The 13,439-nt window shown below is 49.6% G+C and overlaps 7 protein-coding genes across 7 annotated transcripts; 2 read left to right on the top strand and 5 right to left on the bottom strand.

Moving 5' to 3' along the window:
- Positions 1–339: 339 nt before the first annotated feature.
- Positions 340–669, bottom strand: N7517_000773 (glutaredoxin family protein; the record flags this gene model as incomplete). Its single annotated transcript, XM_056718503.1, has 1 exon — positions 340–669. One exon carries the CDS (start codon positions 667–669, stop codon positions 340–342), a length of 330 nt encoding a protein of 109 aa, XP_056582638.1.
- A 215-nt stretch (positions 670–884) lies between these two features.
- Positions 885–2,050, top strand: N7517_000774 (cysteine and histidine-rich domain-containing protein; the record flags this gene model as incomplete). The annotated part of the gene is made up of 3 exons (XM_056718504.1): positions 885–990; positions 1,142–1,658; positions 1,738–2,050. 3 exons carry the CDS (start codon positions 885–887, stop codon positions 2,048–2,050), a joined length of 936 nt encoding a protein of 311 aa, XP_056582639.1.
- Positions 2,051–3,502: 1,452 nt separating this feature from the next.
- Positions 3,503–5,082, top strand: N7517_000775 (putative ethanolamine kinase; the record flags this gene model as incomplete). Its single annotated transcript, XM_056718505.1, has 5 exons — positions 3,503–3,682; positions 3,766–3,877; positions 4,001–4,422; positions 4,498–4,844; positions 4,908–5,082. 5 exons carry the CDS (start codon positions 3,503–3,505, stop codon positions 5,080–5,082), a joined length of 1,236 nt encoding a protein of 411 aa, XP_056582640.1.
- An 849-nt stretch (positions 5,083–5,931) lies between these two features.
- On the bottom strand, positions 5,932–9,150 carry N7517_000776 (NRPS-like enzyme; the record flags this gene model as incomplete). Its single annotated transcript, XM_056718506.1, has 1 exon — positions 5,932–9,150. One exon carries the CDS (start codon positions 9,148–9,150, stop codon positions 5,932–5,934), a length of 3,219 nt encoding a protein of 1,072 aa, XP_056582641.1.
- Positions 9,151–10,302: 1,152 nt separating this feature from the next.
- On the bottom strand, positions 10,303–10,848 carry N7517_000777 (gamma-glutamylcyclotransferase family protein; the record flags this gene model as incomplete). Its single annotated transcript, XM_056718507.1, has 1 exon — positions 10,303–10,848. The coding sequence occupies one exon, from the start codon at positions 10,846–10,848 to the stop codon at positions 10,303–10,305; it is 546 nt and encodes a 181-aa protein (XP_056582642.1).
- Positions 10,849–11,029: 181 nt separating this feature from the next.
- N7517_000778 (uncharacterized protein) lies at positions 11,030–11,770 on the bottom strand (the record flags this gene model as incomplete). Its single annotated transcript, XM_056718508.1, has 2 exons — positions 11,030–11,591; positions 11,616–11,770. 2 exons carry the CDS (start codon positions 11,768–11,770, stop codon positions 11,030–11,032), a joined length of 717 nt encoding a protein of 238 aa, XP_056582643.1.
- Positions 11,771–11,808: 38 nt separating this feature from the next.
- N7517_000779 (uncharacterized protein) lies at positions 11,809–12,368 on the bottom strand (the record flags this gene model as incomplete). Its single annotated transcript, XM_056718509.1, is given in 3 exon segments — positions 11,809–11,967; positions 11,989–12,222; positions 12,234–12,368. 3 exon segments carry the CDS (start codon positions 12,366–12,368, stop codon positions 11,809–11,811), a joined length of 528 nt encoding a protein of 175 aa, XP_056582644.1.
- Between the last annotated feature and the right edge of the window lie 1,071 nt (positions 12,369–13,439).

Below are 13,439 nucleotides of genomic sequence, written 5' to 3' on the forward strand. Positions count from 1 at the left end.
TCGAGGCATCAAGACCCCTGGGGAACAGGAAAAACATATGTTATACATTGATAGGGCACCTAGGTACATCGTAGGTGTATCTGCCATCATCCACTGATGGTCAACGATAGTTCAAATATATACAGAAGTATACCCCTTCTTGTGGAATGCATGGTGTAGCTAGGTCCTGCCAGCAGGACTGAAAAAGCAAGTATGCAGAGATAATGCAACAAGAGCCATGTGCATTACTGTGTCGGTATCACGATGTCGATGCCTCCATATGGGGGTTCCCCAGTGCACACTTCCGGTGGACCATGGCGATCGGTATAGTTGTACATATAATGCTCATCCAAAATAGAATCATCGGGGCTGTGCTTTCTCCGCTTCGTCTACCAACCGCTCGAGTTCTTGCTCTGTCCATCGATGGAACAATTTGCGCGCGTCGGAGAGATTGGCCTCCTTGGGCAACCCATTGTGGACTGACTGGACGTGGAGGACGGGAACATCAAACTCGTAAACATCCTTCCAAGATTTGTTCCCAGGTTGCATGATGTCCGTTTCGACATACTCAAAGGAGCGCCGTTTCTGGAGCTTAAGCACGGTGTTTTTAGCGGTGTCGCAAAGGCCACAGCCCGCACGTGTAAACAGCGTCAAGCGGGCTGAACCGAGAAGGGCACGCGTAGGAAACATAGAGAAACAATGGTCAATTATGCACGGAGTGGATGCAACGGAGTTTCGAGATGGGCGTGACGCGAATGCGGTCAGGGAGTTCTCCGCGATGGAACATTCGAGCTTCCCCGCTAAACCCTGTTAGGCAACCTGCGCCATTCTCTCCAGAACACATTACAATCTTCTCTCTCGACTCAGTTCTGTCAATTCCCTTATAATCTGTCTTATCATACATCATGGCAGGAAAGTGTGTCCACAAAGCGTGTGGAAAGACCTTCACCGACCCGGAAGAAGACTGCGTGTATCATCCGGGTCCCCCAGTGTTCCACGAGGGGCAGAAAGGTAAGTACCTTGGTGTTCAAGCTATGCCAGATCTGTGTCCCATGAGTCAACCAAGGGTTCACGGTGGACCATTGCGGCAACGCAATGTGACACTTGATCTTGTCTTTGGCTTTTGCTACGTTTCTACCCCGCGACACCGCTAACTTCTCAGGCTGGAAATGTTGCAAGCCCCGCGTCTTGACCTTTGAGGAATTCCTCGACATCCCGCCATGCACAACCGGCAAGCATTCCACCGTCGATGACACACCTGCGCCCGAGCCCCCCAAGGCTGAGGAAGTCATTGCTCCTCAACCGGCTGAGCAGAAGAAGTCCGAGCGGCCACCCATCTCCGCTACCCCCACTATCGCAACTGCGGCGCCGCCTGCCAAGCCAGTCATCGAAGAGCCTGAATCTGATGACCCTGATGCGGAAATCCCGACTAACGCAACATGTCGCCGGAAGGGTTGCGGGGCGTCCTATACCGGGTCGGCTGCTCGCGATGAGGAGAAGTGCGTTCACCACCCCGGCCAGCCGGTCTTCCACGAGGGCAGCAAGGGGTGGTCCTGCTGCAAGCGCCGGGTTCTCGAGTTCGATGAGTTCCTGAAGATCCCCGGCTGCACAGAGAAGACAAAGCACTTGTTCGTTGGCAAGGCCAAGCCTCCGGGTGAAGAGAAGGTGGATACAGTCAGGTGCGTATACGACAAGACAGGCGGATCAACTCTATTTTGTTTTGAAAACAGCCAACTGACATGCTTTCGCATTCTATAGAAACGATTTCTACCAGACTCCCACCGCCGTCAACGTCTCCCTCTACCTTAAGAAGATTGACAAGCAACGGGCCAAGGTTGAGTTTGCTACCAACTCGATTGTCTTCGACCTCCCTACCACAGACAACAAGCGCTACCAGGATACATATACTCTCTTTGCGCCGATTGACGCGGAGAATTCCACTTTCCGCGTGTTGGGCACCAAGCTAGATTTGAAATTGGCCAAGGCCGATGGTACTAGCTGGCCGGTGTTGCGCAGTGATGACAAGTGGACTGGAGAGCGCATCCAGATTGGAAATGCTGGACATGCATGATTGGGGACATGTAAAAATCTACACGATAGAAAGTTTCAAAAATTATGACGGTGATGACAATTGAGATCTTGGCTCTAGCTGTACATGTAGCTAATTGTACCTAACGGTAACTGGCGGGACATAGCGTGAGGTGTTCGGCATGCCGACAACAGCTAATATCTCGGCAAACAAAATCAACATCATAGATTTTGTCTTGACGGGATACAGCATCGCAAGAGCTCATAAACCTAGCGAGGCTTCTGAAACTCTTTTTATGATGGATTGTACAGCAGAATGTACGTTTACACCGTATGCCAATTACCAGTTGAAAACCGCAAGATATCAAATGCTAAGACCGTTGCAATCCCTGATCCAGTTTAAAGACCAGAGAAAAACGTAGAGTAACTCAGATCACATAAAAGTGGCTGAAAAATTGGTATGTGACGCCCTCTCCACAGCTAGCACCCATGGGGCTTCCCGAAGGATACCCTAGCATAGCCATAAAGTGATTGGGAAAAAGAGAGACGCCTTTACTCTCCAGGGCCGGGAACGGAAGAAAACCCATGTTGGCCGAAGCCATCGGATAACCCTCAGCAAGCCACATTGTGGAGCCCCGTTGAAATTTACATTAAGTTATGTAAACCTCTACTGATGATGGAGAGAAAAGAAAAAAGAGTAAAGGCGCGGGCGATGAGGTCCCTTTTATGTGTTTGGAAGTCAATATACGCTAGAGCCGATTGGGTGTCGGTGAAAATATTTTTCCATTTCGTTGACTAATATTGGATTTTATGACTAATTTCGCTTTTTTGTTGAGGGATTTTATCGGATTTGGTAGATAGGGCTAATCTCAGGGCTTGTTATCTTCATGTGACCCTTTGACTTTCAAGGTCTTGCATGTGATCGTCCCGTGACTTGTACTTGGCAAAAGCAACAAGCAATCTACATCATACCGTGAAGATGCTTTAGTACCACGCCACGAAATTGTAATTGAAATAAAAAAATATGATATCAAGAAATTATTCTACAGGTGTCTAACCTTCCATTAGACTCCTATATCAAAAAAAAAAAAACACTAGAACTTGAGACATGTACAACTTAAAGTAGTGGCGGTGGACAAGGTTAAAGTACCCAGATAATCCCATCTTCCAATCACGGGTCGGGAGCACGAGACCTCCCCTCGCTCTCATAAACCTCCCCGCCATCGATAGCCAATTTCTCCCCTGAATTTTTGTTCTACCTTCACCATAATACAGAATCGGCCATTCCACATTGTCCTCTACTTCTTTCTAGCATTTAACTCTCGCACATTACGCTAGCAGCCTGACCTTGTGCAATTGCCTAATTCTTGAATTCAAGGACCTCGTCATTGATATAGAGGCGGCGCCTCTCAGTTGTGCACTAATTAAATAGCACAAAATATTCCAAACCAAATCGCGCCCTTACCCCTTTTTCCCATCTACGCTCAACCCCAACATGGGCTCGACAGAGACTCAAACGGCCATGGCGCCAGATTTCCGATACATTCCCCTATCATACAGCCATGCGGACTCCCAAGCGTCTGCTCTCAGGCTAATCCTGACACTCAACCCGGACTGGGAGGGTCCTGGCAACAACATTGAGTTCGTGCGGTTCACGGATGGCATCACCAACACCGTGTGTTTCTCTTTCCCAGTGTCGCATCCTACAAGACCAGCGATAAGGTTGTCCGAATCCAACTGAGACTAACGATTCCCTAGCTCTTGAAAATTATCAACCTGAGACCCGGCCTGACGGAGGAACAAATAGACAATGAGGCAGTACTGATGAGAGCGTACGGAAATGGCACAGAGATCCTCATAGACCGCGAAAGTACGAGCAAAATCCCCCGACGGACAACCTTCGTCAAAACCCCCACTTCTCAAAACACAAAAAAGCCCCTCCGCGCCTCCCTTGCCCATTGCGACATATGCTGAAGTAGATCAATTATCTTAGGAGAAACCAAGTCCCACGCGCTTCTGGCCAGTCGCGGTCTGGCCCCACCTCTCCTCGCTCGATTCAAAAACGGCCTACTCTACCGCTTCATCCGCGGCAGACCCTGCGGCCACCTCGATCTAGTCTCCCCGCCCATCTGGCGCGGTGTCGCCCGCCGCCTGGCGCAGTGGCACGCCATCCTGCCTAGTAGCGGAGCCGAGCCCAAGGATGCTGTGACCGAGACCGCGGACATCCATGATGATGATATTACCGTAATCAAGCCCCGGTGCGCGGGCCCGTCTATGTGGGCTGTGCTGCAGAAGTGGGTTCTGGCTTTGCCAGTCACCACGCCCGAGCAGCGTGCTCGCCGGTTGAGCCTGCAAACCGAGCTGCAGTGGGTTTTGGAAATCCTGGACGATGGGAAGGGTATTGGTGAAGACGGAGTATGTGGTTTCCAGCCTCGATCCGCTGGAAACAGGGATTGCGTTGTTGAATATGGCTAATCTCTGGATTTCTAGTTCGTCTTCTCGCACTGCGATCTCCTCTGTGCAAACGTCATTGTCCTTCCGAGCGAGAACGGTGTCCCAACCCCCAAAGACGGTATCGCGCCTGTCAACTTCATCGATTATGAATATGCGGTTCCCGCGCCCGCGGCCTTTGATATCTCGAACCACCTTGCCGAGTGGGGTGGTTACGACTGCGATTACAACATGATGCCTACAAAGTCTGTGCGTCGTCAGTTCCTCACTGAGTACACGAAGAGCTACTGCGAACAGCGTGGTCTCGATGCGTCGTCCCAGGCTGAGATTGTTGACCGGCTGTACGAGGACGTTGACCGCTTCCGTGGCATCCCTGGTCTCTACTGGTGAGTCCAGCGAACACAACCGCAAAAACAGTGTTACCGCATCATGCTGACAATATCTCCCAGGGGCGTTTGGGCACTCATTCAAGCGCAAATCTCCCAGATCGATTTCGACTACGCCAGCTATGCTGAGACCCGTCTCGGCGAGTACTACGCGTGGAAGCGCGAGGTAGACGGAAGCCGTAAGCAAGCTGGAGAGGAAATGCCGCTACGCGAGTCCCGCTGGGCATCGGAGGCGTAAAGCCATCCGCAACTCCTCCCTTTCGGATCGCGATCCTCTCCTATTCCTATGAAATGACGAAAATTGATTTTCCGGCACTTCATTTTCCCGAACACTACGTCAGCGCTATCAATTCCCCATGATCCTGACAAAATCCCACGCCTCTGCCTCTTGCAATTGCAAGAAACGCCCTACATGGCACTCCCAGAAATTCAACAATATCCTCGGAGTCCTACGCCGAAACCTAATATAACCGATGAAAACAAATCAAAAGTTGTGGTCTTGGACGACCACGGACGAACTAGGTTGGACTAAGAGGTCCAACCCAGAAAATAAAGAGAAAGATAAAAAGCACAAGACTCTACTCCTGCGGTGTAGGGTCGGAGCAAAGGTCTCAGGTATCTGTCGACATAGATGGTGGTTTATCTCTTTGCATGGCCATTTTTTTCTCGTGGTCTTGTGTGTTGTCTTTCAACAACGTCATAGCTGGGGTGTTTTAAGGTTAATATGGTTTCTTTATTTCCCTATCTTTTCTTATTTATTGAATAAATCTATCTTAAAGGCAGTTCGCTTGTATATGTTGTAGTAATCCAAAGTTGTATCAGCTAGTCTTCGGGGGATGCTGTGCGCTTAGACAAGGGATTTCTCACTCGACGCGAGTATCTCGAAGATGAAGTTGATCCCAACCGATGGTAGCGTAAATATCGAGCTGTTTTTAATTCATGATATTTACATTTTAATCGAAATTTGTTGTGGGAATATCAAAAATCGAAGTTGCAGAATGAATCTGAGAAATATATATCCGCTTTCAGTCCTACTATATACATGCACCTCCAACATAATATATAGTAACACCATACCTTTGATATTTCAGTCACTTAACGGACGTAACCATTCTCCAACCCATTTCTGAACCCAATGAGGCATACTCCCCACTCCCTGAATATCCCTAAGCTTTTTACTGATTTCCGCCGTTCTACGCGTATCCAAGACATTACCCGACCCAGCACCAGTCTCAGCAACAACACCTTCAAAAAATCCCAACAACTTAGCAGCCGGATTCCTCTCCAAAAGACCCTCCAACTCTCCCTCAGAGATTTCAATATCCAACCTAACACGCTGCACCCACGCAGATAAATCAACAAACCCAATCTCCTCACCACTAACAAGAGAAAGCATCTCCGCTACAACAGGCGCAACAACCCCCCACGCCTCGGGATACAGATTCAACGGATGAAAAACACTAACAGACTGTCTCTCCCCACGAACATCACCATCCAAATCCCCCAGCGCAAGATCAACCAAAACCTCCGCGAGCAAATCAACAGGCACCCAATCCACCCGTCCCAAAGTGGGTCCCAGAGTCTCCGGCAACGCGCGCACTTGCAAAGAACTCCTCACCAAGCTCGGGAACCACTCATTCCTATTCCAGAGACCGCGCGAACGCGCCGCACCGGCTATCTGGCCGACACGCGCGAACGACGCGTTTATCGAGCGCGTCTGCGTCCCGTGTGAGAGTAGGTGCTCGGCGATGTATTTGCTGTTTGCGTAGCCATTTGGCGCGGGGTGGGTTGTTGTGATAAGATTTTCGGGTGTTGTTTGGGATGGTGTTGTGTGGCCTAGCACTGAGCTGATGGAGGAGAGGAAGAAGAGGTGCGGGTTGTTGGGACTGGTGATTGTGATGTTCATGAGGTTTGTTATGCCGTGCAGATCGGGGGTGAAGGATGAGAGGGGGAGGTTGAAGTTTACGTTCCATGCGTTGTGGATTATCACGGTTGCGGTTTTTTGGAGGGTTTGGAGGGATTCTGTTGCGAGGCCGAGGTCTGGTTTGGTGAGGTCGGCGTGCCAGAAGGTGACTTTGGAGGGATTGAGGGTCGAGTCAAGGTGGTAGAAGGTGTTTTTTTGTTGCTGGATTGTTGCGCTGTCTTTTTTGCGGTTTAGGCAGTGGATGTGCGATACTGATGGGTCCTTTAATAGGGTGTTTAGGATGTATGTGCCTAATGTCCCTGTTGAGCCGGTCAACACGACAACTTGAGACTGAGAGGCCGCGTTGGACTGGGCAATCGTGTGCGGCGGAGCACTGTCGATCATATCTGTGAAGTGCCTCAAGAGATCGTCTCGCTCTGCGAGCATTGCTTCCCTGCCTGCTTCTTGGGTGACAGCGTCATCTTGGATGAGTCGAAGGGTGGCTTGCGCAAGAGCCGACACCGATGGGTTGAGGTATATTAGATTGGGGGCGAAAGAAGGTAGGTCAAGACCACGCTTGATACGGCGAGCAGCGGTGATGGTTTGCAGACTGTCCAATCCGATGGCGAAAAAACTCTCTGCAGTGGACACTTGATCTTCGCTCCAGCCAGTGACATCCACCAGGGACCGTTGAATGAAGTCCGATACTTGTTGAAGATCACTAACGCGCCCAGGCCCGCTATTATCGCTGTCCTCTCTTGCCGCCAACTGATCAGCGTTTGCATACAGCGCATCCAGTTCCGGGGCGTAGAGAGCCAGAGTTCCCGCCCGCTGGACAGTGCCTTTCGTTGCGCGTGGAATAGGCTTGTCGGGTGTCGTGAACAAGATGTGCGTCCGGGCGATTCGGGCATGTGCCGGACAAGCACGATTTGCTTCCTCGATGCTAGGCCATATTTTCTCGATGGCAGCAGCTCGCTCACTTGGACCCATATCCCCATCACCACCGAACTCGATGATAAGCGAGGCTTGGAAGCGTTGAGCGCCCGCGACTACTACAGCTGAGACTTCAGGGTTCGAGACGACAACGTGCTGCTCCATTGAAACAGGATTTGTTTTCTCCCCATTTAGGAAAACGATCACATCATCCGCACGCGCGCTCCATCGCCACAAATCCGACTTTGATCGATCGGGGTGGCGCACCCACAGATCACGAGTCGAGTATTCTTGCCGACCGGGAAATATGGTAGATGGCATCTGATGCGATTCCCGCTCTGGCGTGTGCACTATGACCAGCTCATACTCATCTTCCGTGAAAGGTCGCATCTCGACTCCTAGTTCCGGGTGGAACTGGGTATATCGCCAGTCTTGGCGAGGGTCCCTTCTCACAGGGTGGATAGAAGTGAGCATCCCGACTTCAGTCGCAGCGTACTGATTTACCAACTTGAGTTTGGATACCACTGTATCGCCGATTTCCTGTGGTAGATCGCCGCCTACGTATATGAGATATTCCAGATGCTGGCTGCAGTAACCCAAAAGGTCGGGTTGCTGAGCCAGCTCATGGAGAATAGACGGCACGACCAAGGCGATTTCGAAGGGTGTTTGCTTTCTGGCTTCGACCAGGGCTGCGGCGGTGGGGAGTCCACCAGACGTGGGTACAATGATCGTCATGCCAGCGGGGACTCCGATGAAAAGCATGACGGCGAGTCCTCCCGCATGGAAGGGTGGTAACGTCAGAAACATTCTCTTGGCTTGACTCCAGCGGTGTTGCTCTTCAAAGCCCTCTGGCGGACTGAGGGCGACCATTCGCATGTGTCGATTCGTAGTTTCAAATGTCCAAGAAATGGGCTTGGGAATACCCGTGGAACCGGATGTGTGTATCGCAACGAATCTTGTATCTGCATCCTCAGGATACGTTTTGCGATATTCAAAATGAGGGTACTCGTTGGCTAGCAACTCCTGCACGCTCGGCACCTCATACACTTCTAAAGGCATGGAGACACTCAACAAGTTTGTGATGGGGGGTGACCGCGGTGTTGTGGCAAGCACCTTGGTGCAATTCAGTGATCGCAACAGGCTTTCGTGAGCAGCAACACTGTTGCGGGGTGAGGTCAGGAACATACAGTATCCCGCTTTTACAGCCCCGATGACCAGAGCGGGATACCGCAAGTCATTTGGACCTATATAAGCTAGGACATCGCCTTGTCCCGGGCCTAGTGTCTTGGTCAACCACCAGGCAATGCCGTTGATGGCATTCGCAAAGGTGCGATAGGTGATGGGGACGTAGCCGTCGTCATAGCTCATGGGGGACGTCGGATACTCCGCGTAGAGGGCGTCTGGTTTCACCCTTGCATAGTGATCAACTGTCTGCGGTAGCAGCTCATTCTCTGGATTAAATTCGGACATGATGATAGGTGATCTTGGACGTCACTGGAAGTGCTACGAGGAGCATAAGGATAGGAATAGAAAATATTCTTAAGTTAATATCAGATATGATGATCCTACCCACGCTCGTACCCACCCGCACCCAGGTGCTATGCAACTGGACCCACATCGAACACGATATAGCCAATGATAAGTGCCCTTATGTAGATCATTGAGGCGCCAAGAGGCGTTTTCATACATCCGGGGCCGCCTGACTCTGCAAATTACCAGATAGGGCATATAAAAGGCGCTGGAAACGATATGGCGGATTGTATTCGGGGTCTCTGCAATATGGCATCGTCTGGCTCTTGGAGGGTTGGGTCGGGTTCCACTGTGGGAATGTTGAACCACAGACACGCAGGTAGAATTATAGCGAGGAATGTAGGGAAATGCACATATGCACTCTTTCAGCCGTAGCTGAACACCTGTTCAAAATCCGAGAGTCGTTCCGCCGCAAAGCTTGAGCTTGTACGGAGTACGCCAGCGAGTTTCTGGCGTGTTTCAAAAAATAGTATGAGCTGTAATATAGCGTGGGGTTTGACCCCATCCAGACTCTTTGGTCTTCTTATTGGATACCTCTCAGAGTGTGCTCCTCTTTATTAATTGAAACCCAAGTCTGGTGTGGACATATACAATGGATGTCATAGATAGTTTGTTTACATTTTTATCACCATCATTACGAATATATACGAAAGACAAACCGAACATAGACGAGCCTATCTTTTCGACTTGGCCTAGGTCAGATAGAGCTACGGGCGATTAAGTGTGCCACCTGGACACAACTCTTTCATTGGATTATATTGCCAGGTGGCACACTTAGTCACCCGTATAGAGCGAAAAGCAATTATAGAAAGAAAAGCAAAAAAAAAAAAACATACAGTGAGGATTCGCTGGTCACCCAACTAATAACTCACCGGCATATGGCCTAAGCTCGTGCCATGGTCGGGTGTCGCCTGAGCAAAATGACGATGACGCTTTCGTTTCGCATCCACCCCTAGAGAATGAAGGGAATAGACAGAGTCGCAGCCTTCGCAGACAAAGCCCAGCATTAGATATCATCAACGGTTCAATTGAGAGACTAGAGTGTTCCTTGTAAGTACCGCTTCCAAGAATGCAGAAGCATAAGTTAAAGGATCACACTAATTTCCCAGCCATTTGATGCAGCCATAGTTTGCGGTCGAACCGCTGTTCTAATAAGGCATTTGCTTCGCCGGCATACACGAATGTCTTTTCTGACGCTTCGGCAGGCTCTTCATTATCAACAAAATAAATCAAGCAGTGTGCTTCTTTATAAGCATTTGTCTCATAATACGCAAGTTTCTGGGCTTCTTCCTCGTTCTGCACAATGTACGCGTACCCAGGAACCTCCTGTCCTGGCTCTCTGTTTATCAACATAGGATAATCGCCCCATTTCGCAAGCGCGTATCCGATAAGCTTCGCTTTCCGCATTTTTGGCTCCTCGGGTAGGTCGATGATTCGTTGAAGGGTTACCGGTGCTGTCAATGTCCCGTAGAAAAAGTAATAGACTGGGTATTTGGGGGTAAATTCGTTCAGGTCTCTTTTAATATTGGTGAGATAGTCGGGCGCGGACGGCAACTTGACCTCGTCTGGTATCAGCCCCTCATTCCGCATCCATGATGAAGAATCTGTATCTTCTTGGCCCCGAGGATGCTGCGACATGGCGATTCACGTAGTATTTGAAGTTTTTGAGTGGACTATAAGAAGCAAGATCTCGGGAACCTTGGAACCTTGAAACAGGGCACCCGTTTGATTACCAAGTAAAGAAAATAATTAGCATACAAACCAGGCTGCATCCCCATTTTACAGCAATGGAGGCTTCGAGGGCATTTCTACATATCCGCTACATCTCCGAAGAAAAGCGAACAGTACACTCCTCATATGCCTTCAGCTGATCCATCTTGATCTGCGTAAATGACCCCATCTCTGCACGCGTCTTGTCATCAAGCAACTCAACACCCGCACCGTCATGTAATGCAGCCCAATAGATGGTGTCCACATCAAAACTCTTCCTTGCTGCATAATCGAACCAGAATCGCCCAGTCCTCCATAAATCGCGCATTCGGGTAGAAAGAGACAGTCCAGGTTGCTTGCACTCTAATTCGAATTCATTTTCCACTCGTTCCAACGCTCGCAAGAATTGCTCCATTCTAGGCTCGTAGAGGGTCACGAATTCATCCATCAAGCAGCGGTCAAGCCACATTTCCGGTCCAGAGAGCAACTGCCACCAGGGTGGGTCATAGGTGAACTCAGCCGGCATGGCATTCGTAAACTCGAAATCCAGCACGACGGTAATCTGGAGTGTTTCCGGATCTATAAGCATATTCGAGGGTCGCATGTCGTCACAGAAGGGTATAAATGGCCCGCTGTCGTCAGAATAATATTTTGAAATGAGCTGTGCGAACCTATGACAGGCAATGAACCGCTACCGAGCGATTTCTAGATCATCGGCAAGGTTGCGCTGGGTCCAAAGGTTGGTCAGGTGCTCGTTCGCGATTGATCTTAGATAATCGCTCGCACTATCAAACGGTGCGGTTGGAAATTGACTATCAGGGTAGCCGGCGACAGTGGCTAACTCGTTCATGTTGCATATCAGGGGACGTCCGGAAATACCCCATGCACCTAAAGCGTCCTTTGAGATGGCTCCGATCCTAGGAAACGCAAGTTGAGAGAGCTGAAACAGGTAACTGGCGATTTGATGATAGATCTTATCCAGTGTGTTGTGTTGTCGATGTGCGGGTTTAGAACCACGCCTTCTTGGTCTAGTTGCTTTAAGACAGTCTATAAAAGCGTTCCGTTGACATAGTCTATGATGATGAATGGACCAAGGTGTTGTGGACTCTCAGCAGTTAAGCCCCAGCTGTGAACACGAGGGATAGGAATATCGGTGTTCTGGCGGAGGTATTCCATGATCTGGGCCTCATTCACGACCTTTTCGTCCCTATAAGCTGTAGCCGTGTGTCCTGGCTTTGGGAACCGAATGATAGCATCCGGTCCATCGCTGAAGCTGAAGCGGAAGCTTAAGTTGAAGAAACCCTTGAGAAAACCAACGTATTTTCCGATTCCAATTCATCTCTTGAGTCAAGGACTCTACCTAACCAAGCTTTACATTCATCATCACCTTTGGTCTCTTCTATCTCGTCAAAATAGGTCTTCAGTGAGGATGTCTTTTGTTGAGGCATCTGAGAAATTGGGATGTACAGGAAAGATGCAAGGTAGAGTAAAGATTGGAAGAATGGCTTTTTGGAAGATTAAAGGTGACAAGAGAGCTTTGTATCAGATAATTTAAGGAATATGCCGCCTTGACCACCCCGCTGTTAGCCTGTAGCCGGCCGGGGGTTGTATATGACTTGAGCGAAGGTCCTCACAACCTTAAGGCATCATGGGTTGGTACTAAAGATGAAGAGCAAGAATACTATCATCCTAAAAGCCTAATTTTCATGTGCTAAATCTTACTATCGAGACCTTGTTTTCCTCCAATCCATAAACCATTCTGCAAATCGCGGGTAACCATGATCTTCAAGTTTCACCCTGAGTCGCCTTCTCCATTCGGTGTCAGGGATTCCTGGAATTGGCGGATGGAAGTCCAGCCCGGGAGAAACAGAAGGTTTTGTTGAAATCCAGAAACGTGGGTAAAATCCAGCGGACTCCCAGTCAATGATCGCCGATAGCTTCTGATTAGAAACAAGTATGTTCCCTGGTCCTAGATCAGGGTGGTATAGAAGGAACCTCTCTTCAATCTCCGGATTAGGGTGAAGATCCTCCCGAAAGAAATATCTCCTACTCTCATCCACGCTTAGCTGCTCTAGTGAGTTCCTTTCCGAGTGAGCAAGGTAAGGTTCTAACACTGGACCACCGTGAACATTCTGGAGTCGGTCCGAAGTGATAGAGGCGAGTACATCGCATAAATGAACAACCTCAGCTAAGATAGACTCTTGCTGAATGGCGGACATAGTTGCCCAAGCATCTCTCAGCGTTATACCCGGGACTCTTTTTAGCACCAAGAATGATCGATTCCCATCCACCCAGGAATAGATCACTTCAGGTACAGGTACTTCGGGTGCCCTTTCTTGAACGAATTTGATGGTTTCACTCTCCGAAGTGACACCGGAACTCCAGCGGTGGACTTTGCAGATAGCATCATTTCCAATAGCCCATACTGCCGACAAAGTGCCTCCTTCATGAATCAAACGGACTTCATCCGAATTTGCAGCCGTAGGAACAGGTGGTTGTTCAGAGGTTATCTGCCGAAG

This window comes from Penicillium concentricum, assembly GCF_028827145.1.
Source record: "Penicillium concentricum strain IBT 3081 chromosome Unknown utg000001l_segment0_segment0, whole genome shotgun sequence".
NCBI classification, from domain to species: Eukaryota; Fungi; Ascomycota; class Eurotiomycetes; order Eurotiales; family Aspergillaceae; genus Penicillium; species Penicillium concentricum.